At 50.4% G+C, this 24972-nt stretch overlaps 1 protein-coding gene across 1 annotated transcript in view; it reads left to right on the top strand.

Annotated features, from left to right (window-relative positions):
• Window positions 1-8688: 8688 nt before the first annotated feature.
• The window catches only part of ALDH1A3 (aldehyde dehydrogenase 1 family member A3), a 36706-nt gene continuing 20422 nt past the window's right edge, over window positions 8689-24972 (top strand). The window contains exons 1-6 of the mRNA XM_058540482.1: window positions 8689-8901; window positions 13929-14033; window positions 16064-16204; window positions 20612-20741; window positions 21053-21114; window positions 23783-23911. Coding sequence (XP_058396465.1) covers window positions 8803-8901; window positions 13929-14033; window positions 16064-16204; window positions 20612-20741; window positions 21053-21114; window positions 23783-23911 — 666 coding nt within the window. The 5' untranslated portion in view covers window positions 8689-8802. The remainder of the gene's footprint in view (window positions 8902-13928; window positions 14034-16063; window positions 16205-20611; window positions 20742-21052; window positions 21115-23782; window positions 23912-24972) is intronic.

The raw sequence follows: 24972 nt of genomic DNA, 5'->3' as shown, positions 1-24972 counted from the left end.
GAAGACCAATATCAAATCAATGACTACACAAATAGATGCATAACTATAATTTAGTGTATATGAATTTTTATGTGTATTATAATGCAGCTATCCCATGAGTTGGAATACGTACAATGCCTAGAGTCAACGCTCTTACAAAGAAGCCTGAGGCTTGGTGCCATCTCCCTGCTCTGGCCTCCCATTGCCTGCTTCAACCGTCCACTGTTCACACTTGCCCCTTTGATGTCACCTCTTCAGCCATTCTGGGCAAACACCTTGTTGTGCCCTGCTGCCCCCGAGGGAAGGGGGGGGTCTCATGTCCCAAAATGGGCCTCTTGGCCTAGTCATATCCATCCCAGCCCATCCAATGAGCACGAGGCCTAACACCCAAAGTGCCCTAAATGTCCCTCCTGTCTTCCCTGAGTCTGTATCCCATCCCATTAAACCTGCCTTCCTCCAGCCCCAGAACTCAAGATCAGTATAAAGAGAAATTTTTATTCCATGTAATGAAAATATAACCTCTTCTTCACAGTATTTCCCTGGTGTTTCTGGGCTTTGACCTTGTAAAACGATATTGACTAAAATTCTGCAAAGCCATTCCCTTGGGGGTAGCTATAAGGAGCCTCTGAAGAGCGGCAGCAGTTGGGTCTTTGTTGAGATGGGTATTGGACTTTTCTTGGGCTCATAGCAAAATGTGAAGTCATCTCCACTCTGAAAAGAAACAGAGAACTAGAAAGAGAGGAAGGACTCATTTCAGCCATCCTGATAAGGTGGGCTTCAGGTTGGGAGGCTGGGTGATGCCTTTCATGAGAGGCCAGGTATTGGCCAAGCAGGGACCAGAGCCTGGCGGCCCTTGTCATGTCGTGATGTGCATATGAAAGTTCTGGGGCTCTGGTTAACATGCAGATTCTGTCTCTGTAGGTCTAGGGTAGGGCCTGAGAGTCAGCATTTCTGAAAAGCTCCCAGGAGATGCTGATGCTGCCAATCTAGAGAGGACACTTCTTAGATACTTGTTAGTAGCTTGTTAGTAGTGCAGAATCCTGAGCCCTACCTCAGACCTATGAATCAACCTACATATTAACAAGATCCCAGGTGATTCCTGTGCCTGATACAGTGTGAGAAGCCTGGTTTCTAGGGCTTCCCTGCATGCTGTGCCCATGGCAGACATAGATAATCAATCACCACACTGATGATGAGTCAAGATCCTTCTCTGCACCGTGCTGCAGGTGCCTTACTAATGCCTGAGAGTCACCCTGGGAAAGACAGCTTGTGGCCGGTCTGGACTAGAAAGATTGAGAAGAAGCAGCCCCAACATACAGCTAATGAAACAGAAGAGAAAGAAACAAGTCGGGGCAAAGTCAGGCTTTTGGAAGCCCCCAAACCAAAAAGATTTCTAGAAGGAGCCCAGGAAGTGTCTGCAATGTTGGGATGAAGCATAAACATGTGTTTCAGGGGGAGTAGGCCGGGAGTCAGCCAGAGAAGGGTCCCTGTCCCTTAGGGTCTGGAGCCTCTGAACGCCACTGGTAGCATCCATCCGACAGAAAACCAGGAAGAAGGTTCTGGAAAGGCTGAGAAGCTCCCTACCCAGCAGGGAGTTTCTTGGCCAGGGCTAAAGGAAGGGACTGGGGTCTGTCTCCCTAGCAAGAGAGTCTCAGGTGGCATCAATGGAGCATGCACGGTACACCAGGCAGAGACTGGCCCTGTCACATAGGGGATCTCATTTGGGTTTCTCAACCTGTGACGGAGGTCCCACCATCCCCTTCTGACAGATGAGGAAACCGAGGCCCTAGAAGTTTAAATAATGAGGCTAGTGAATGCCTTAGCAGGAATCCTACCCAGTCTGTCTGTCCGTTTGACTGCAAGGCTGATCTCCTAGGCTCAGACATAGTTATCCTTTGGCATTAAAAACCTATTTCCTGCAATCTCTCAGCAAATTTCCATTAGAGGGTCCTTGGCTGCCTTGCCTGTGCGAGGGGCAAGACAGGATGGGGGTGGCACCCAAGCGGGAGTGACGCCCGGGAGCCAAGGTCAGGCAGGGCAGGATTCCGATGTGGTGCTGCTGGATCAGTTATGAGTTGGGTAGTGGTGATGTCTTCCTGTTTTACTGCAAGTATGCTTGGCGTGTCACACCCGCTCTCTTGTTTATCCCCACGACCCCCTTGCTGGTCAGGATCATTACTCCCATTTTCAGAAGAGGAAGTGGAGGCCTGCAAAGCTTAGGTGACAGGCCCAAATGCTCTCTGGGCGGAGAATCACACCCACGTGTGTCTGCTCTCAAAGCTAGGACCACCTTTTAGACTCATTAAGAAGTGAGGGGGCTTTTGAGGGCTAGCCTGGGCACTCGTCTCCAGTTCTAGCATTGTGCCTATGCTACAGTTGAAGTTTGGGGCACTCTAGTGTCAATAAGCTTTTGCAACACCATTTATTTGTAAGTTGGGGAATTCATGTTGCGCTCAGTGGGAAAAACTTTAGTGCCAATTTCCTACTTAACTTGGTCCCATGACATCTAGTGGCTAACCAGAAGAGTGCAGTGGAATCACTGGACAGCGCCAGCAGGTGCAAATGCTGGTACCTCCTGGGATAAAGATGGGCTGAAGTTCAGGATAACTGAAGCGTCCATGGAATTTACAAGATGCACATTTAAGCCATGTAAAATCTATAATTCTAGTTTTTGTTCCTAATATTTATGCTTATTTACTATCACTGGTGGAAAATACACCTTATCTGATCCATTGTCTTTTAATTAATAAACTATGTTTAATGATATAATGTAATATAATATATTAATATTAATTCATCCTAATTAACCTATTCCCCTGGGAGTGGGATGGATGTTTTATGATCACCATAATGCCATATCAAAAAAGCTAGATGAAAATATACATAAAGAGGTTTCCTATCTGTTATGCCTAAACATATGATAAGACGTGATGTGCTTTATAGAGACTTTCTGTTTACAGGGGCACCTCGAGAGCACAGCTTGAGTGCTTTCCCACCACAAAGGCACAGTTACAAGAGGATCCCCAGGCGGTCTCGTGAGAACACGGATTTTAACGATCTCTCCACTCCCCACCCATATCCACCCGAGAATTCAAATAATGGCAAAAACCCAGAGGAAGATTCTTCGGTAATTGATGCTCCTTGACAGGGAGTCCCGGCTGAAAAGCAGGAGGAAAGTCTCGTCACCATGTGGCGAGGATAGATAAACCCAAGAGCGATTTGCCAAACTAACACACTCAAATTAGTTTTCAAACATTTTGGGTTTGGCAAACTGCATCTTGCTAAGCCCCCTTTCCCGACATTTTTATACCCATGTGGATTTCAAGGGAAATTTAATATGTATGTTTCTGATTCACTTAGGCTTAACTCAGCACAATTGTTTAGTGAGAGCCACTTTGTGTCCAAGAATCTTCCAGAACTCTTTTATAAGCCCCTCTCACGACTTTCCTTCTAACCAAGAAGTGTGCTTTGTCCAGAATAAATTGAACTCAAACCCCCAAATAGTTCAAATTTGGTGTAAAATGCAGACTCCCTGAATTCTGAAGGGGACTGGAAAGTTTGCAAACAACTCTTCATGTCGCTGAGGAAGTCTGGCGGCAGTATTGAGAGGTGTGGGGTGTTACCAGTGAGATGCACCAATTACATGTAGTGACATTCTGTGTATTTTAAAACCGAAAGTCAGACATCTTGCTGCCTGGATCGAGTGCTGGCCTGGCCGAGCAGCTTCTAGGCCGGGGCGGCCCAGGGAGCTGTGCAGTCACGTCAGCTCTCTGAGCGCTGGACCTTCCTCACGGGCACCATAGGATGGTGGGCTACCTGCCCAGCCCCATGAGGGCCTTTGTACCAAAAGGATTCTCTTCCCTGAGTAGGACCTCACTATACAATTTAGGCAATGAAAGCTGTGGTTGAATCAAAGAGCTAGTTTCATTTATGGCAACCTAGGGTTAGTTTTGTCTTTGTTTTTTTAATTTACTATAAACCTTATAGTTCCCCATTCTGTGGAAGCACAGAATGTTCAGAGCATTTGATGGAAGCCAAAAAAGTAGAGATGGTGATAGGATTCTTTTAAATGTGCTGTACTTTCTCTACAAAGATGATATAATTATTCCACTTGAGTTTAGAAGTTTGTTTTTCTAGTCATGGTGATGGGACACAGTTTAAGTAGCCAGCGGTATCACTTAGGATTAGGTTCAGCCACACATAACAAAAAGCCCAAATAGCAGGCTCAAATAAGACAGGGATTTACCCTTTGCTCACATGAAAGAAATCCAAGGAAGGAAATAGAGGGCAGAAAACTTGGTTCCAGGGTCATCGGGGACGTAGGCTTTTCCTGTGTGCCTGCTTCAACTTCCTTATCATATAACTTCCATTCTCAGAATTGCTTTATAGCCACAAGATGGCTGCTGGAGCCCCAGCCCTCCTATCTATATTCCTGGCAGCAGGAAGGAAGGAGAGCCTGTCAGCTGACTCATCCCCATGTAAAGAGCTTCTTTGGAAGCCCAAAGCAAAGACTTAGGCTTATATCTCATTAACCACTCCTGTCTGCAAGAGAAGCTGGAAAGTATGTTTTATCAAGTACATTGCTGTGCACAATAATATGAAGTTCAACTGGCAGGAAAGAAGAGAAGAACCAGGTGATCAACCAGCTGTCTCTACCTCACCTGCCGTGCTCTCTCCTGGCCTTTCACAACTCTTAATCCTGGGGGCTACTGGTGGAAGGTGGACCAGGGGAAAGTTCTGGCAGCTACGAACTGTCAGGCTGAGTGTGTGTGAGGCCTCAGCAAGGCCTGACCCACAGATACTTTGATATGTCTTCTTTGCTTTTATGTCCTTATTTCTCTGCTTCTGCCTGGTCTAAATCTGATTTACCTCAGACCAATATCGTGTGTACAAGATGTTCCCCCAGGGCCAGAAAGGACTAGTGGGGCTCAAGAAGGAAGCGGTGCTGTGGCGCTTTTCTCTTTCACGTGGTTTGGGTGTCAGCTGGCTCCTCTTCCTCAGGCCTGGGTGCTCCTGCCTCTGATGTAGTCACTGATGAAAACTCACAGAAACCAGATTTGTCTGCGTGTTCCCTGAGGACAGAATGATGGGGCAGCGCAGAGCGGGCCCGACGGCATCTTTGGTTACAGGAAGCGGGAAGGCAAGCAGTTCCCTCCTCAGGTCAAGTTTGGGCAACACTGGACAACTCACATGAAACGTGGAATGTACTTCACTGACACCAGCAAGGAGGTGCTCGCAGTAAAGTCAATCTTTCCTCACCTCGGGGGCACCTGTCAGCCCATTATATAGCCAAGAAAACTGAGGTTAGGTCACCTGCTCTGAGTCACTAAGAGCCACACTGCTTCCCTACGTTGGAGAACCACCTTCACCCAAGGAGACTGGCTCTGCCCCGGGTCGCAGAGCCGGGCCTGGACTCCCGGTTGCTGGTGAGGTCAGTGGCCTGTTGGAGGCAGCCGTGCAGCTGGCCACCAGCTCTGTGGTTGCAGGGGGCCCTCAGAAGGCCTCTGGGCACCCCCCGCAAGGCTTAGGTACCAGACTTGAAGTAAAGTAAAACAAAATGGGGGCTACATTATTGTCGGCATCATTATTATTTATGTTTGCTACAGAGCTCGACATCTCCCACAACATTTATGCATTTCAAAACGGAATTAAGTTGAGCTTTTGGGGGGGTATCTAACTTCAATTTTTAGTCTTTTATTCATGCTTATTTTTATCGAATATTCATCAAACGAATAAGCCCTTGACACGAAATATCTTGGACTCAGATCCCTGGACATGCCAAGAAGTCAAGCAGGAGACAATAGCAGGGCCACAGAACCAAATACAAAATAAAAATGTTATTTTTACAATAAAATTAGCCGAGTGACTGTTGACCAGGGAAGCTTCCACAAGCGAGAGAGAAGCTAGAGGAAGCTGCTAACATCCCAGAAGAAAAGCTTGCTAAGAGAAATCAGTCTCCAGAAAGAATAGGAAAATTAAGAACTGGCATGTATGCAGTACTTTACAGTTTATAAAGCATCCTTTCACACCATTTTCTTGCTTAAGTCTCCTCAAACACTGTTAAGTGGGTAGGAGATTATTTTATACAAAAAGAAACTGAAGCTGAGTGATGAAGTGTCCAACACAAGGGCACACAGCTGGGATCCAGGGCAGGGATGTGGTCAGAAGGGGTTGGGCCTCCAGCATCTCGGAAGCTCAGGCAAACCCCCTGTCACCCAGACACCAAGTGGCTCACTTCCTCCTCCCCTGACACCTGTGGCCACCACCTCTGAGGCCAGGACCTCAGGGTTTGATTCCTATGAAAGGCACAGCTTAGAGGGACGCTGCTACCATTTTGAACCTGTACCTTCGCTGTGCTGTATGCTGCCCCTGTGACATGGGGCCACAGGACACAGGTGCCTACCTTAGTGAAAGAAGCGTGCAGAGGAAGGTAAAAGAACTCTCTGCTCCACACCCTGCACCACCCACCCCCACACAGTCCGGCCTTGGTGATGTCTGGGGCAAGTACCTGCATGCCTCTGTTTACTCACCTGTAAAATGGGGAGAAGAGCATCTTGCCTTCATCCTTCCCACTGAAGTAGCAAGACAGGGGAGCAGAGGTAGCCTGCTGGTCTGGACAAGTCTGGAGCCAGGCCCATCCTCCTGACCTGCTCTCCGGGAGTCGCCCACTACAGCTGAGTGCCCCACTCCATCGCAGGCTCCTGGGATCACATGGGTAGGTGTCAGCAGGAGGAGGTGCAGGTGAGGCAGTCAGCGTCATTGCAACTGGCCCCTAAGGCCAGACACTGCGGATCACGAGGGTGTCTTTGGCTGTGAGGTGAGGCGGTCTCCCTTTCTGACTTCATAGCGAGCAAGGTGGACACCTTCAAGCAAACAGGCTCCACTCTCTTACCCTAAAGGAGCAGAGTTCTAAGCCCCCACCCCATTTGCCTCCACCTATCCAGCCAGCAATTTTTTGATTAACAGTTTCCTCTACAAATTTTCAGATTTTTATTTATTTTTTTAGCCCTGGCATGAGTGACATAGGTTCAACCATCCAGGATCCCAGAGAAAATCTTAGAACGGGAGTTCAGTTTGAAAAGCTTCTCTAGTTGCAGCCTCTGGTCGCTTGGTGCATCCACAGGCCTCGGGGCAGGGAAGGTCTGTCACCAGACCCCACAGGCCCTCCTGGGCCCAGGCACCCTGACGCTGGGGCTCAGCATCCAGCCAGAGGCCCTGACATGAGACATCTGCACACATGTTCCCAGGAGACCTGAGTGGGGGCCATGGGGCCAGCTAAGCAGGACAGGGAGCCCAGGCACTGGCAGGAGCAGCTGAGGAAAGAGGCCTGGTGGCTCTGGGACTCATCAGTGTTAGTGAGCCTGGCATGGAGGACAGACTCACTGATGTCGGTCAGCCCCAGCCCAGTCAGGAGACCCATTATCCTCTTTCCATGCCTCCCTGTGCATTCTAACCCATACCAGCATAGGATCCTTCCACCCCCAGAGGGCAGGTGGGCTGAGGAGGGGTTTGCAAAAGTTTAACAGCTTACTCCACTATCCAGAAGGACCCCCAGCAGCACTGCAGTGAGGAAGGAGAGAGGAGACAGAAGGACAGACACTGAGACCCCCAAAACAAACAGAAGGAGCCTCAGGACAGTAAGGAGTGCCCCCATTGCCAGTCACTGGAGATCACTCTCAGAAGGAAGTGGACTGAGGGGGTGAGCCTCTCTGGGGATTAAACCACTGCTTTTGTCCTCGACTTCGTGCCCCACATCGCTGTTCCAGAAACCTGAGGGATGATATGCAGAAGAAGCTTCCATGTCGCAGAGGGAACCCTGGGGTTGGTGGAGCGTTTCCCAAATGGCAAAAGGAGTGGGGGAGCTGGCCGAGCCTCTGCTTCCCTGGGAAGTTATGAGCAACCTATGGAACAAAAGCTCCAACTCCTAAAACATAAAGCTGCAAAGATCTCACGTGCTTTCTCTTTTTCTCATTTTTTAAAAATTGAGGTATAATTTATGCATTTTAAAAATCAAAATAATTGCATCCCAGGGTCCGGGGCTGGAGGGCTGTGTGCGCCTGTGAGGTCAGAGGCCCAGCCGCGCGGGAGTCCACAGCGCGGCGCAGGAAGGGCCGGACGCTTCTCCTTCTCCTCCTGCCCTACGGTGTGTGAAGCCCCAGGGCTCAGGGCGCGCCGGCCGACTGTCCCACGTCGGGCCGAGTGGGGCCGCGGTGGGCGTCTGTCCTGCGAGCGAGGACCCGGAGGCCGGACTCTAGGCCGAGGCGTGCCGGCAGCGACGCCGGGCGCTCCGACCCCGGACGCGGCGCAGGACCCCGGGCGGCGGGCGCGCACTCCCGGAGCGCGGCGCGCCGACCCAAGTTGGGTGAGTGCGCGGAGCGGCGGCGGGCAGGGGGCGGCAGGTGCCGCGGGCGAACTCGCCCGACTTCGGGGAGAGAGCCGGGCGCTGAGCCCCGCGCCCCTGCTCCCTGCCCCGGCCCGCTGCCCGAGCCCTGGGACTTCCGGGGCGCGGCGGCGCTTCGGAGAGCTCCTACAAGGGCAGCCTCCGGGGCGGGGGAGCGCGCGGCGCGGTGGCCGGGCGGGAGGTGGCCCGGCTCCCGCAGGGGCGGCGGGCGGGGTGGGGTGAGGCAGGCCGGCCCCCTCCCCTCCCGCCCGCCCTCCCTTCTTCCCGTCCTGCAGCCAATTAGACAGCCCCCTCGGGCGGGAGGCGTGGGGCGCTCCATAAAGCGGCGCGGAGCTGTCACCCCGCGAGCAGGCTGCGCACCGCCCAGGCCGGATCCGGGGCCGCAGACTCGGGCGCTTCGGGCCGGGGAGCGCGGAGGAGCCATGGCCACCACCAACGGGGCCGTGGAGAACGGGCAGCCGGACAGGAAGCCGCCTGCCCTGCCGCGCCCCATCCGCAACCTGGAGGTCAAGTTCACCAAGGTGAGGTGGACGCCTATCCCACTCGACGGCCGCCTGGCTCTGCGCTAGCCTGGCCGGCCCGGGGTGGCGGGGACTAGGGGCCAGCACGCCGAGAGCCCCGCTGCTCCTCTCTGGGGGTGCCGGGCGGTGCTGGCGGCGCGCCCTCAGCTGAGTTCGCCCGGAGCTCCCGTGACCCAAGCCTCTTCGCTTGGGCCGGGCTTTCCCGAAGCTGCGTTCAGCACAGGGCATCCCGGGCGGGAGGCCACGCCCGCGCGCGTCCATCCCGCACCCCGAAGGGGACTCCGCGATTCACACCCCAGACGGGTTCTGGGGCGGCAGAGTTCAGCGCTCTAAGCCTCAAAGCCGCGTGAGGGCGGCTGTGCAGCGGCTGCGCCGTGCCAGGCTGCAGTCCGGCGCGGCCCGACGTGCCCCTTTGAAGGCTCGCTTTGAAGGCGCGCGGCGGTGCGCGGCCGCGGTGCCTCGGGCGCCGTGGTCTCCTCGCGGACCCTGCGACATGGTTTCCGGGGCTGAACGGGTCGGGCTTCGGGAGGATCAGAGGGTGCGAGAACGCCAAGACTTGGTCTGAGAGCTCAGGCCACATCGGGGACGCTGCAACTGGAAGATTCCAGAAACGTGTCATCAGGAGCAACGGGAGAAACGTCTGGCAATTTCTGTGCCTAGCTTGTGCTTAGCTTACTAGTAGAGCAAGGAGAAGTAGGAAGGTGATCGCTGATGAAACTGTTCCGGAGCCCAGAGGCCCTGGTGTTGACAGACATAGAACGCGATCCCTGATGGTCTCAGATCTGGGCCCTAGGAAGCCGCGGGTGGCAAGGCCTCCTTGCGCCGCGGAGTCGCGAGGCTGTCTGCCTTTTTGCGCTGCGGGCCAGGTAGGCTGGAGCGTGGGTACAGCAGTGAGATCACCTGCCTAGGGCAGAAAGGAAGATGGCCAGGCCTTGAGCTCCGCGTCGCCTCCCGGGGCGCGTCCCCTGGGAGGACACCGCGAGGCTGTTTGGAGGTCGTGGGCTGGAGCTGGGGGCACTTCAGGGGCGCAGGCTGAGAGCCGCAGTTGTCTTCCCTTTCCCCAGCTTTGTCTTCTTTTATTTTTGCGTCTAATCCATAGCCCCCAACTCCAGCTGGCAAAGCACTTAGAAAATTCCCCCATCAATTTTACTTTCAAAAGTAGCAATTATGTCTCTCAAATAATTTTAATCAAGCAGAGAAAGTTGCAGGCCGCTATGTGTGGCCTTCAGATTTTGGTCTCTTGCCACTTAATGTCGGCTGGGCCTCTGATCATATGACATTTAAATTAACTGTTTTCAGAGGGCTCTGTAATCAACAGAGACACTTCACTGTAATCGCTGGAGATTATTTTTATGTAGTTCCCCTAGTAGTATTGGCTTCAGAGCGAAAATTCCAACACAAATTATGGGAACGGTGAGAATAGGACCTGAAGTTTTTTAGACCCTAACAGCTCGCCTGTTGGTGGTCGTGTTTTGTTTTATAGCCGTTTTTTAAACAATATAAAACCCAGAAATTACATACATTATTGTCCTTTTACTTGTTACCATTTTGAGTTCTATCAGAGCAGTACAGCCACATATGGAAAGTTTACTTCTATCTCTCCAATTCTTTATGGCCCTCTATGAGTGTAAATGCAGCCCTGATAGAGGAGGACCCCAGCAGATTCACAGAGCGGCGACAGAGTGTCTGTTGTCTTGCTGGGTGTCCCCTCTTCCCAGTGGAACAGACCCGGGGGTGTGGTTAAGGCATAGGAAAGGTGATGAGATGGAGGGGCCAGATGGACAGCCAGGATCCTGAGGGGTTCCCAGGCAATGATGGCTGCAATGGCCACTGTACCTCCTTCCCTGAGGAGGGCGAGGCCTCTGCCTGCTCTGTCCTTGCTCTGGGCCCACCTCTGCAGAGGCCTCCTCCTAGCAGTCATGGGGCCCAGGCAGCTTGTGTGGTTGTTGCTGCGAGTGGGCAGCTGGAGGAACAATACTTGGGGAGCCTGTGTCTGGAGAGGCAGCCGACAGGGCCGAGGAAAGAGCAGAAGAAACAGAACTGCAGGATGGAGGCCCAGGGTGGGGGTCGGGAGGGGTGGAGTGTGTGAGCCCGTTATGATCTGTTGTTTTTCAAACCTGGCTCACGGTGCCTCTCGCAAATGGAGGACACACCAGAGATGGTGGTCTGAGCCCCAGCCTTCGGGGTGCCATTTCCCAGGGTGAGTCCAATTTCCAGATGAACAATCTTGTTGAAGCTCCTTCATTTGTTCTCACGGTTTAACATTGGGCTCGGCTGTGTGATTCTGGTGGAGGGAGGGTCCCCCGGGAACTGCCCCACCACAGATCTCAGAGGATAGCGGCCCCTTTGACTTTACAGGGCCCCTTCCTTTCCTTATAAATTTTCTTCCAGTAGCAGATTCTCTTTAACATTTTCTGGTTCATTAAAACACCAATTTTTATGATCTCTTTTAGGAAAAATAAAATTCCCTCAAATCTCCTTTTCTGAAAACATACTCCTTTTGAGTTTAGCTGGGGTCCAATGGCAGTTACTGTAAATGGTGTCAGCAGAACTCACCACCTTCACCTCGGCCCGGGGCACCCAGCTCCTCAGAACAGCTGTGGTTTTCCAGCCCAGTCCAGGGAACATGCCATTCCATTCCTTTAGTAAAATGTGAATTTTGTCTACAGATTAATGTAACTTAATTTTATATCTCTGTAAGATTTGTTTCAGACCAATTCACAAGTCAAGGAGAACAATTCTTTTCTAGACCCGTTATCCTGATTTGGGGTTTGAAACAATACAGCCAGCATAATTGGTAGGCCACACTCACTGACCCCTTCCTTATTTGTGTTTTTGTTTTGTTTTAGTGGAGAGAAAATCAACAGTAGAAACCACTCACAGGATTATTTACTAGTGTAGTATAAAGAAAAAAATTCACTAAATTAGGAACATTGTGATGGGAGAATATGGTCATAGTTGAGCAGTCTGAATTTTTTTTAAGTTTCTGGTTAGAAAGGACTCGAGATCAATGTCATGAACGACCACGTAATATTTTTTTTTGGAGGAACATGCTTGGAGATGAAGTATAACAGACATCCGATCATTGCAATCTGTTTCCATCCCCTTATTTGTATTCTCTTCCACCACCTTCTCATTTTCCCTCCCCCCTGGAACTGACACCAGGAAGGACCTAGAATCAGCAGTTTTCACTGACAGTCTCTATTATCTAACCCACGAAATTTCATCTTCTGACAAATGGGCCTCTCTTCCTGGCTGCACTCTCCTCCCCATGCTAACTCAACTCCTCTTCTCCACTTATTAATTTCTCCCTGTTACCAAGTGATTGCTTGCTGGATGGCAAAAGTGAACTCTTGGATTTGGTTTCAGCTGGAAGAATAAACCTGTAATTGTAGCCTGGCCTCTTCCTTGCGCTTCCCTGGGGGCCTGGCCTCACGTTGAAGGCGCTGAGCTTCCAGAAGTTGGATGGGCACATCCCACGGGCGAGGAACGCTCTCAGCTCTGGATTCCAAATGGGGCGGCGCGGGGGGCGGTGCTCTTACCTGCCCAGCCAGAGCCGGCCTTCCACCAGTCCCCACCAAATGCCGACTTCCCTGCTTTCTAGGGAGCATTGTCAAAACAGTCTCCGCCAGCAACTTCCCAGAGCGGGCTTCCTTCCCAGTGAGCTTCGGAGTTTTTGCAGGAGAGCCCAGGATGGAGAATGTAACCAAGAAGCGCATTGGATGAGAGACGACTCCCCTCTCCCCTGTCTCCCCTCTCCCCTGTCGGCACTGGAGAGTCAAGTGTTCCAAATGAATAAAATTCACAATAAATGAAATTAGCCCTTGTAATTAACTCTTCTTTTAAACAAGTTGAAGAGAAGCAAAAGATATGGAATCTGATGAGCTAGTTCTGTACTTAGAAATTATTGACAGCGTTTTATTGGATGGAAATGCTTCTTACGTATGTCACCCATTTCCGCCACTGGAGTCTTGCTGACGCCGTGGTGGACTGTAATGACGAGGCTGTCCCAAGCTGGTGCAGCAGGAGGTTGTCTGTCCTCTCGCCGGGTAGCCGGGACGTGTCAGAACGTGTGTCGTATATTATCTCTCACCTCTGTTCCTAGTTCTTTCCAAAAACCTTCTCTTTTAATGCAGTGCTTTTTCAGGCAGTTAGAACTTAGAGTAAACTAAGAGTAAATAGTATTCAATTTTCAGTGTGTGGACTTTGTGAATTCTTTTTAGTTTGCTCATGGTGTCTTTTTATTTCTAACATCTTTACTCTTGGCTGTGTTCTAAATAATTGAGGCTCCCACAACTAGATGATTTTGCGGGTTAATTCTTTGGTTCTGGATATAAACCGTCATTTGCTACATCTGTTGATATAACCAGAACATTTCCTAACCCAGATATTTATCTTTGTGTTCCAACACTGGCTTTTATTAAGTCCAATGTGAAAATAGACATTTTTAAAGAGACTGGGGGAGGGAGTGCTGATGTGCATTAATGAAAACTGAAGGGTGACAGTGGGATCCTTGTATAGAGCAAGTTCTTTGGCCATCTAGCAGGGGGTCACAGCAGGAGGGAGAGAGAAGGGAGTGCTCACTGTTGACATGCCCTTCAGGGGCAGGCAGATGGGTGGCACTTTATATATAAACCTATTTAATCTTCCCCCAAACTCTACGCTCATGTAGGATTTGACTTACACCCTTTATTAAACTAACTCAGCTATTTCTCTGTGAATCCGTGTTACAGCTTAAAAAAAGGGGAACATTTTAGAAAAAATTCTAAGTGACTTCAGTTTTATTATGACAACAAGTAATTCTCTGAAAACGTATTGAAAGTCAAGAGACTTGGATTCTAATTTGGAGTGTGCTCCCGACTGGACATGTGACTCCATCCCCTGTCCAGGTCCCATCTGTAAATCAGTGGGTGGGGGTGGGGGGCAGGTGGTGGGGAAGGATAAGACGTTACCTAAGGTCCTCAGCATGTTGGAATTATATGATTTTGATTTAAACCTAATGCATTACAACTTCCTTTCCTGGTTAGATATTCATCAACAATGAATGGCACGAATCCAAGAGTGGAAAAAAGTTTGCAACATATAACCCTTCAACTCTAGAAAAAATATGTGAAGTGGAAGAAGGAGATAAGGTGGGTGCTTTTTTTTTCCCTCCTAAGTAATTCAATTACAGATAACTAAAGGATAAGGAAGCGGTTTGGCTTCGCTGCAAGACAGAACTGGCCCACACTCAGGTGAGGGCCTGCACTAGCCGCTTCTCAGACACACAGCCCAGAATGGGATCAATTAGGGACGATCCACCGCTGAGAGTCACTCTCCTTTGATAGATATTTCTCCATCTATGAGGATGACCTCAGCTATCCTCATCACATGGCTAAAGGAAAGGTTTTTATCAATTATTTGAACCTGGAGGCATTAAAGAATCTTCCCAGAAAGTATTTCCGGCTGTTGTGTTTCACCAAATGCAGCATTCTGGCAGGAGACACTTAAAAAAAAATAGACTTGAAGGAAAAAAGACTTGCTAACCATGTCATGCAGGGATAATAGCATCACGCAATTGCCAGATTTCTTTTCTACCAGAAACTTAAATGATCGTGTAAAGCTGTGGTCTTTATAAGCTTATTTGATAGTGCAGGGTATAAATAATAATATATCCTATATTACATATATATGTATGTGTAAAATACTATAAGCTAAGGGACTTCTGGATGTGTCCTTGATTCACTCCAAGGTCATAAAGTCTATTTTGAATGTAAGTGCCATTGGGGGGAAGGTTGAAGGTAAGCTTTTATAAGGAGAAAAGGAAATGAAACGTAAGCCTCTCCTCGAACAGCAGAGCACTGATCTGATGTTCTCAGTAAGTGTGTGGGTGATGTTGAACTGGAGAGGGTGAATGACGCATGTAGAACAGGCTTGACTTTGACCCCACCGTGATGGTTTTGTGATGGGTGTGCAGTACACAGTGGTTCCATCTGTAAGGCCCCCTGTGTGCAGCCCCTCCTGCTAAGCTCTGCTTACAGAGAAAGTAGCACTGAGGAGCTCATGTGCAGACGTGAGGGTGTGGGGGTGGGGGGTATGATGCTGAGCAGGACTCCCAGTGGGTGATTCCCAGGTGCAGTACACAGGTTCCAGGGAGGAAAATGAGACCCCTGCCCCAGGCTCTGGCTTTTCCTTGGTCTGGGTGACGACTCTGAGTACCTGAAGACAGAGGCTGCCGTGTCCCGCAGCTGGAAAGGTCCTGGCCTCCCCCCTAGAGCCTGGGACGAGGAATTCAAAGTCCCAGTATTTGTCTTGTCAAAGCTTCTGCCTGCTTCCTCCAAGCACACTTGGGAGACACAGAATCTCGGTGGAGTGTCCCTCTTGACTATGTCGGGCATCCACTAGGGAGAGAGGCTCAGAGGGGCCTGGGGCATAAGCCGTTGCCCGTGAGCAATCAGAGCCTCGAACACCATTCTCCTGAAAATAAGAATGGGTGACTTAACTCTAAACAGCTCTCACTTCTGTTTCTTTCTATGAAAAGAAAGTTCGATTGTAATTCTTCTATTAGTGCACGGCAGATCCAGTGTCTGGTGCCTGAAATGGTGCGACAGTTCTGCCCCCAGGGGGTAGGTGAGGCGGAAGGGGGAAAAAGTTCCTGGTCCTCCCTGTCTATGGACTTTGCCAATGTAGTCAGTTCCGAGATGCAGAGAAGCACTCATGCCCCATTCTCACCACTGGACCACCGTTCTCAGCTGGAATAAAATGCCAAGACAGACATTTCCCATCTACTTTGTGGACTGTAGGATTGTGTGGGTTGAAACTGAGCTAGCAAGTGGAAAATCTTTTCCTGCTTGGGTCACCAAGAAAAATACTTAATTAAGGTCGGTGGTTTTATAAATTATTTCAAACAGCTTTTATAATCAGAAAGGAAGTTAATACTTGGCCGCTGTAGGAATCTTGAAAGAGACTTAAGATGTAAAGAAGAAAAAAAATCACTTGCAAGCCCCCAGCCATATCAGCGATTTAAAACCTAGCTGCTGCTTTCAGCCTGCCTGCCACCCCCTCCTTCCTCTGCCGCACGACAGAGGCAGGATCTGCTGTTTTCTGTAACCGACGGCAAGCTGTCCCAAACTGCAGTCGCATCAAAAGGTGACACTCTCTTTCTCTTGTTTTCACCGCTCAGCCCGACGTGGACAAGGCCGTGGAGGCTGCACAAGCTGCCTTCCAGAGGGGCTCGCCGTGGCGCCAGCTGGATGCCCTGAGCCGCGGCCGGCTGCTGCACCAGCTGGCTGACTTCTTGGAGAGGGACCGCGCTGTCCTCGCCGTGAGTACATGCACACGGGTCAGGCGTGGGACTCGCTGACCTCACCGAGGGGCCTGTCCCCCATGGGGTGTGGGAGAAAGACCTAGGGCTGGTTTTGTGAGACAGTGGGTCTGTTCAGTCCTTTAAGGTATAGCTCTCTGGAGGTAGGCAGGTGTCCATGCCCCTGGACTTCATCCTTTTCATTGTGAAGGCAGACTTTTGCCCCGTGCAGTTCAGTTTCTTGACCAAGAAGTTGCCTGGAGGAAGTTCAGTTTTGTCAGTGGTTCCCAGGCCTGGGATATTCACTGACTGCAGGATGGCTGGGCTGTATCCTGCTCCTACCTGTACATTTATGAACTTAACTTTTTTTTCATGTGAAATGCCTTTTAAACTTAGATTAAATCTCCTCCTAAGTGATAATATCCATGAAATCACAGATTTAATGCACTGGTTGTATTTTTTCTAATACTTATTAAAATAAGTGCCACCACTTAACATAGGAAAAATCATCTCCATATCACTTAAAAATCACCCTGGTTTCACCCCCGAACTGGGCGCTGCAAGCATGTGTGAAATGATGGTGAGGGAAGGAATGAAAGACCTCAGTTCAAACTTCAGCTCTGCCACTTACTAGCTGTATGACTTTGGACAAGTTGCTTAACTTCTCTGAGCATATATTTCTTCATGGAAAATGTCAATAATAATGACATCTAAATGTTGTGAGAATGATTCATTTAAAATCCTTAGCAGAGTCCCTGGCGTGCGGTAAGCACTAAATAGGTGATGGCTGTTATTGGTAATAACAGTCCTCATAATAATGCTATCTGAAGACCCAGGTTCTAAACCCTGTTCAGTTACATGCCCTCTGGCCAGTAATTTGTAGGCACCTTAGTTCCTCCACTGCAAAATGGGGATGTTAATTCAGCCCACTTCATGAGGTGGGGTTGTTCCCGTGTGATGGGACTGTGAACACATAAGGTGTAAAGGCTCTATTTAGAGGGATCCTAAGACCTTCCTTTGGTCTTGCAGTGGTTCATCAGAAGAAATCTCAGGACCACCCCGTGCCTTGGAGTCTTTTGCATCCTGCACACGCAGCCCTCATATGGCTCAGACTCCTATTTAAAACTTGCTCTAAACCTTGAGGCCTGGTTGGGAGGGGAGGAAATCTCCTTTTTGGCCTCTGATTTGGGAAAACAGTTCTTTCCTTTCTTGATCTGTTGTGGGAATGAGCAGTAGAGTGGCCACCCTCATGGAGGACTGTGTCAGCCAGGACACTGAAATTGCTTTTGTCCCTGAATGTGTGTCTTGGGGGTAGAGGGTGGAGGAACTCTGCATCTTGGGTGCTGTTCTTGGGTGCATTGCCCTGAGGGTGCGTCTGCAAAGGGAGCTGAGCTCTCCTTCCTTCCTCCCCTGTTGGCCGGTCCTGCGTGTTTGTTCCGAATCCCCGTGAGGGTGGCTCCCTCCCAGGGTCAGTGTTTCCCTCCATGGAGTGAGTTTCTTCCTGCAATGAAAGCCAGCCTCAACTCTCAAGCTGCCAGACTGGCGTTTTCAAAACCATTTCTGTTTTCACCCAGCATGAGCTCATCAGTCTGCAATGTCCATGTGGACGAACAGCAGGCTAGAGAGGATGTGCCCTGGGCACCCCTCCCCACCCTGTCCTCAAGTGTCAGTATCTTCTTAGGGAGCAGCGGCTGCAAGGCCACCTTTACGGTCAGCCGCCCTGTCGTCCGGGCAGGCCTGGGTTGTGAGGGCAGGCAGAGCCAGTTGCCTCTGTCGTCAGGACCTCGCTATCCATGAGAACTAAGATCCAGCTCTTTGCCGCATCATGAAAGGAACAAGAGAATTACTGGCAAATGTGGCCTTTAAAGCCTGGACCACATTGCAGGAGAGCACCCCTCGCTCTCCACCTCGATACAATTTCCCTGCATTTTCACGCGACAGAGTGCTTCTTTCCGTCCTCTTCTCTTGCTGGCTCAAGTTTGGACAGAGCGAGGTATTGACTTCTGTGCTCAATGTTTAGAAACAGAAGTGGGGGATCCAGCAGCCCCACCTTTCTCCCTCTCACTGAGGGACCTGGGCCCAGACTGGCTCTTCGGGTGCCCATTTGGGGAGCCCCCAACTAGGGGCCCTCCCTGTTTACTCTCTTTTCAACCTGAACCCCACTTCTGGGCCCCCTCATATTAAGCCTCGGCACACTGTGAGTCCAGAGGCAGGTTCCCACGGCACTTTTCCTGCATTCTTTCATGTCTGAGGGATCCTACGTGTTAATCTTTCAGAAGGCATATTTTCCTCTTAAAACGTTGAAGGAAATAAACTTAGGAGCAGCTGTGGTTTACTCATGGTCCGGCCAATATCTGTTTAAAAGTCCCAATCAGTAACTAACACGTGACTTCTCAGCTTCAGACCTGCATATTCATCTGCGAATCTTTTTAAATTTGTTTTTTTAAGAATTTCCTGTCTAAACCTATCATGACCCGGTTTTGCCTGGACAGATTCCATAAAACCAATTTGGCAAATTCATGTTGTCACTTCAGTGAGCAAACTTGCCCACGTTAATAATGAAAGATTGCCAATGCTTGTCGAGTGCTCACCGTGCACCAGGCTTATTGTAGGCACCTGACCTGTAGTATTATTATCCCATTTCAGAGATGAGGACACTGAGGCCCAGAGAGGTTAGGTAACCTGTCCAAGGTCACCCAGCCAGAGATGCCTGCATGCCCCATACCCCACGGTTGCCACAAGGCTATGCTGCGGTCCTCTGGCTTTCTCTCCCTTTACATCCCAGAAAAGGGCCAGGAATAAATTCCTGGTTCCACCAACAGATGCGCAGACGTTGTCTGGAGTAGCGTAGCCCTGCAGACCTTTTGGCATTATTTGCGATTGTTGGATTTCCCCGAGGAAGATAAAAGTTCTAACTTCGAATGTAAATCAATAGGAGCTGAAGGCACAGTGTCCTGGATGTCACGTTGGCCTGACTCGGTCCCTGAGCAGCATCCCCTGGGGGTGGGATGCATCCCAGACCCAGACCAGCCCTGCTGGCTTCAGCAACTCACAGCCCTGTCTCCTCGGTGTCCTCAAATGAGAATTGCTGAGCACCTGTCTGGCTCCAAAAGGGAGATGATCATGATCATCTCAGCTGTTACTATGGTTACTTTAACAGTGAGCATGGCCCTTATTGCAGGCAGGCACCATGGATAGTGCTTCCTCTATATTAACTCCTCTAACCCTCACACCAGCCCTGTGAGGTAGGTACTGTTACTATTATTATTTTACAGATGAGGAAACTGAGGCAGAGAGAGATGCAGGGACTTGCCCACATTAGGGCAGTGGTGGCCTCCTGTTAGAGAATGCTTGGTTCATCCCTGAAGCAAAGGTCAGACCGAGTAGCCCCAGCATCTTGCGTGGCTGTCCTACAGTCTTTCCAGACGCAAATGTCCAGAGGCAGTGGCCTAAAGAGCAGTCACCGTGCTGGCTGGGAGTTAGATGCCAGCCATGCTGCTGACCCACCGGGTGACCTTGGATGAGTCACTGGGCTCTGTTAGCTTGGTGTCTACACCTTGAAGTGGGGACAGAGATGTCAAGCTTAGAGATGGGGTGCATGCAGGTGCACACGGAGGGGCCTCCCTTCCTTTGTAAATCATCATCTCACTCTATCAACTCTAAAACAAGAATCCAGCCCTGGGCTATCTGTCAGGGTGGCCACTTCCTGCAGAGATGGATGATGGGCAGTTTCAGTGCTGGGCTCACTGGGGCCGCTTGTCTCAGGGACAAAGGGGTTCTCTTAAACTCAGGCTGGAAACAGAAAAGAATCCCTGCCATTGAGAGCTGCCCACTTGCCCTGGGTAGTCACCTCCCACACCACCAGGGGCGAGTCTGCTCCCTTCCGACTGCGCATCTGGCCTCACAGCCCGGTTGGAGGATTGCGTCTTTGTGCTGGTGCTGCAACCCTTCTGGGCTCCGTCACTCTTTCCACAGCTGCTCTTGCGTCCTTGCTTCTCCTTTGTTAGAGGAAGCCGGCCCCCTCTCCAGCCAGAAGCCAGCTAACCTTCCCAGAGCTTCCCAGGACAAACCCATTGGCCAGGTCACACGGCTGGGGCACCTGTGCTCTGGACAGAAGACCAAATGCTAACTCTGCACTGCTTCCCATGAGGCTTCACGTCCACCGTCCTCCATGGGGACGCTTCCCGTGCTCTGGCCGACCCCCCAGCTTTAGATGTTTTTAAATAAAAGCAGTCCTTGACAGTCTGGGTCAAGCCTTATTTTAAATTTCGTGTCTTGCTCTCTGAAGAGACAGATATGTCGCTGAGGTCAGAAAGCAGTGTTCTGGGACCGTGCTCTCTCCCCTTGCCCACTCCCTGTCCCTAACAACCTGACAGTTAAAAAGAAAAGAACACTGCATCTGAGACCGGTGTCGTCTTGTGATTGCAGACCCTGGAAACGATGGACTCGGGAAAGCCGTTCCTTCATGCATTTTTCATCGACCTGGAGGGCTGTATTAAAACCCTCAGATACTTCGCAGGGTGGGCAGACAAAATACAGGGCCGGACAATCCCCACAGGTGAGCCAACGCAGGACTCGCAGTCCCGTCTGGGGTCTCTTTGGAGCTTTGTCTTCTCATTCTTCCAGGCAGCCTCTCCACAGTGCTCCTGGTCTTCGCCCCCAGGACATCCTTCCCAGTCCCAAAAAAGAAATGGCGATGCCTTCTTCTTCAGAGGAATTTTACTTTTGAAATTGAATTTAAAATCACTTCTTTGTGAAATAGACAAGACTTGGAGCTGACATCTTTGGGGGCTTCTGGGTTTCTTTCTTGGTTTTTTACTACTTAAAATTCTTAACCTATATTAATGCGAGTGTCTTCCTCTCCTCCAGATGACAACGTTGTGTGTTTCACCAGACATGAGCCCATAGGTGTGTGTGGGGCTATCACTCCTGTAAGTACAGCGGCTTTTCTAGATAGATCTACATAGATCGCCCCAACCCCCACTCCCCTGTGGCCTTTGGAACCAATTTCTGGGGTGTTTTGATTAGAGCACACCAGCGTTAATTGAGCATTTGCTCTGTGTGTGGCATGGAGCTCAGTGCTTGAGGATTATCAAGATGGATTAGACCCCATTCCTGCTCTCAAGGGGCTGACTCCAGGAGTGCAGCACAAGGCACTGAGGATTCCAAATGTAGGGGTCAGGAATGGCCAGCAACCCGAGGGTAGTGGTCTCTGAACTGGACCTTGAAGGATAAGAAAGAATTGTTCAGCAGGAGAAAGTGTTCTCTAAGCAGTAGGAATGGCCTGAGCCAAGGTGTGGAAGTGCCTGAGTTACTTGGAAGGCAATAATAGCAGGGTAGCTGGTGGGGCCAGAGCTTAGGTAGGGGAGAGAGTGAGGAAGAGGTTGAGCACACGTGTCACGTGGTACAGGCCCAGCTTCCAGGGGACCTTGGCTGCTAAGAGCCTGGCCCTTTAGTCACTGGGAAGTGGGGAGCCTTGCAGGTGCCGGGGATGCTGCCCGTCTGTTGGAGGAAGCCCTGGGCCAGTGCAGCAGCCAGGCAGGGAGCTGGGGAGACAGGTGGCAGCATGAAGAGAGGATTGGAAAAGTGCTTCGTGGAGGCAAGGAAGATGTTGTCCCTTCAGCAAACAGTTTTGAGAACCACTATGTGCCAGGCATGGTACCGAAGACATGAAGGGAAGGGGCCCAGCCTTTGCCCCTGAAGAACTTGCAGGTCAGTTAGAAGGAGGAATTCATGGCAGGAGAAATGGTAAGACAGGAACCATTTGAGGGACAAGCAGAGATGTGGATTTGAAAGCTTCTAAGCAGAGAGAGTTGATAGAGTTTGGTGGCTAATCAGACACTGGGGTGAGTCCTGGCTGGAACTGGGTGGATGGTATTACTGATTGGTGAGATGGGGAGACTGGGAGAGAAGTAGAGGCTGGGGTGGAGTGAAATGAAAGATGTCTGTAATTCCAGGCAGGTGAGGTTGAGGGGCCAGTGGAACAGCCAAGAAGAGGATCCCATTAGACGTTTGCATTTTTGGGTCTGGGGCTCAAGAGAGAGGCCAAGGCTGGAGCCACCCCTGGGCGATGGTCGGCCCAGAGGGGCTTCTGTGCATCAAGCTGGGTGAGGCAGTTGGGAGGGAGTCACCCAAAGAGGGGTTGTAGAGTGAGAGAAGAAGAGGGCCTGGGGCCAAATTCCACAGACCACCAGGGGACCCCATTGAGAAGTCTGAGCAGCCAGGGTCAGGGGCATCCCGGGGACGGAATACATTTCCAGAAAGAGACAATGGGGTGATATCCTACCCAGAAATTAAAAACAGGAACACAGCTGTTGGAATTGCTCCGAGAGCAGTGTCAGGGGAGTTTTCAGGTGCAGCCGAAGCCAAATTGCTGGGGCTTCTGGAGAGGGAGCTGGGCACATGGGTGCAGCTCTGCCAAGAAGCTGTGCTGAGAGAGAAGGGAGCTGCTAGAAGAGGCAGAGGCCAAGGGAAGGCGCATATTTGTTTGTAGACCAGAAGAGATGATGGTATTTATATGCTAAGGAGCAGGAATTCGGGAAGCAAAGGGGCTCCTGATCACTGGTGGGGAACCCAGAAACAATGCCTGCTGTCATTTATCGGAGCACACAGGCCCTTGGGAATGAGGATCTCATGTTTGTTGTCTGTGGTAGGAATTCCAGACAGAGTGGGAGAGGGGAAACTCGAGTGGCTGTACCAGGAGGTGGCCACCTTGGGTCAGCCCCGTGGGGGTGGGTGTGTAGGTGAGCTCCTCTGTTTGCATCCTTGGAGCATAAGGAGCCAAATAGACTTTTTTTAGGGGGGAAGTTGAGGGACAGCTAGAATCAAGTTAACTGCTCTCTTGGAGATGCTTGGTTTCATCTCATCTCGTCAAAGATGACACTTCAAGAATCAACGTAGCAGAAGACACAAGCCTGGCTGTGAATCCTGGTCTTTGCCTGCTAGTATGTGACCTTGGGCAAGTGACCTCACCCTTCTGTGCCTCAGGTCCCTCATCTATAAATGGAGTTATCATATGACTACATCATATGAGTTTGCAGGGATCAACTGAGTTAAGTTTTTGTGAGGTCCTTGGAACAGCAGCCGGCACTGGATGCTCAATAGGCGTTACCTCTTGTTAGGCTTGTCACAGTGATGGCAGTATCTTTGCCTCTGTAGGTGAAAGACGACAAGAAAAAAATTTCCCAAAATGCATTTCACCAAGCAGCAATTCAGTGTGGGAGGTTTGTATCTATTCTGTAAGAAGAGAAAAAGATCCTGTGGCATCTGAGTTGAGGAGAGGCAAGCCTTGTTCCCGCAGGACTTTTCAGAGGCTTTAGCATGCTGATGACATTATAAACCTCCCAGAGGAGAAGGTAGTGCACGTGCAGCAGAATCCTCTTTGCAAAGACTACCAATTAGCATCTCCCAGAATGCAGTTTAGGAAGCTCCGAGCAGGAATGCAGTTCTGATCACTGCACACTCCTATGCTACCCTTTATACCCCAAATCTAGACCATGCAAAGCAAGTGTCCTCCACAGAGGCATCATTGGGCCTCCAGGACAGGGTAGTGGGGTTACCCGATCCGGGCCCCCCAAGTTCCTCTGTGCTCTGTTGCAGTGGAACTTCCCTCTGCTGATGCTGGTGTGGAAGCTGGCACCCGCTCTCTGCTGTGGGAATACTGTGGTTGTGAAGCCAGCTGAACAGACTCCCCTCACCGCCCTTTATCTGGGCTCTCTCATCAAAGAGGTAAGACGTCCGAAAAGAAAATATTATGTGTTCTTGAGAACATTCCCACTCCTAGGAGCCAAGCCACTGTCACGAGATAAAGCTGCCCTGTGGAGCTGTACGTGCGTGACAGTGCCAGCCTGCTCGCACTGAGTGGGAGGGGTGACTCCTGTGTTTCACTTGGCAGCTGCACTTTCTTTCTCCTGCTTGTGGTCACTGAGCTAGAAGAAACTCCTTTCCTCCCACTGATCCTAATGAGGATACTTAACTCTCACTATGGGCTCAAACCTATGGTTTAGGACCAAATGTTTTGTCTAGAGAGTTTGCAGGAGAGTTACTTGAAAGGGAGCCAGATATTCGGGAAGTTCTTCAGGCCCTGCATTTGTGGTGTGTGAAATGATCTGTTTTTCTCTTGGAGGGGTACTCTTGTCAGCTCCCACTGAAGTGGCTGCCACCGAGCCCGGCTCTCTCACCCGGAGCCTCCTCACCAATGCTCTGCTCTCGGGTGCTTGTCCTCTCCCCGGGGCAGCCATGGCTCAGGGAAAGAAGCAACCCAAAAGAACACCTGCTTCAGACACACCTGGCAACATGTTTCAGTCATGCTGTCCCCACCTTGTATGTTGCAAAGAGTTTTAAAAAGAAACAGGAAGGAAAGAGAGGTGGGAGAAATGATCCACTCGTTTTGCTTCTCAGCCAGGCTAATACCATCGGAAGCACGACCTCTGTTGCTTAGACTCAGGTTGCAGCAGCCAATAATTGATCCGTTTTCCACCTCCCTTTGACCTGGGATGTAGGACATAATTGTGCCATATTAATAAGGCTTACAGATTCTAAAATCACAACTGTTAAAAAATAGCATCTAGAAAAACTAAAGACTCAAGCACCAGGCCCAAAAATCTTGCCTTCCTAAAATATTGTGTTTTAAGTAAGACACTGGGCATGTGGGGAATAGCATTCCCCCCTCGTTCATTTGTGGTGTTTTTGCTTAATAAAGATGTCTCATGCATGCAAAGCGCGAGGCATGAATGTGAAGGAAATGGCGGCCCCTACCTTCAGAAGTGCCAGCTCTGGGTGTGGCCTAG

This window comes from Diceros bicornis, chromosome 5 (assembly GCF_020826845.1).
Source record: "Diceros bicornis minor isolate mBicDic1 chromosome 5, mDicBic1.mat.cur, whole genome shotgun sequence".
Lineage (NCBI taxonomy): Eukaryota > Metazoa > Chordata > Mammalia > Perissodactyla > Rhinocerotidae > Diceros > Diceros bicornis.
This window is presented reverse-complemented; position numbering and strand designations above follow the sequence as displayed.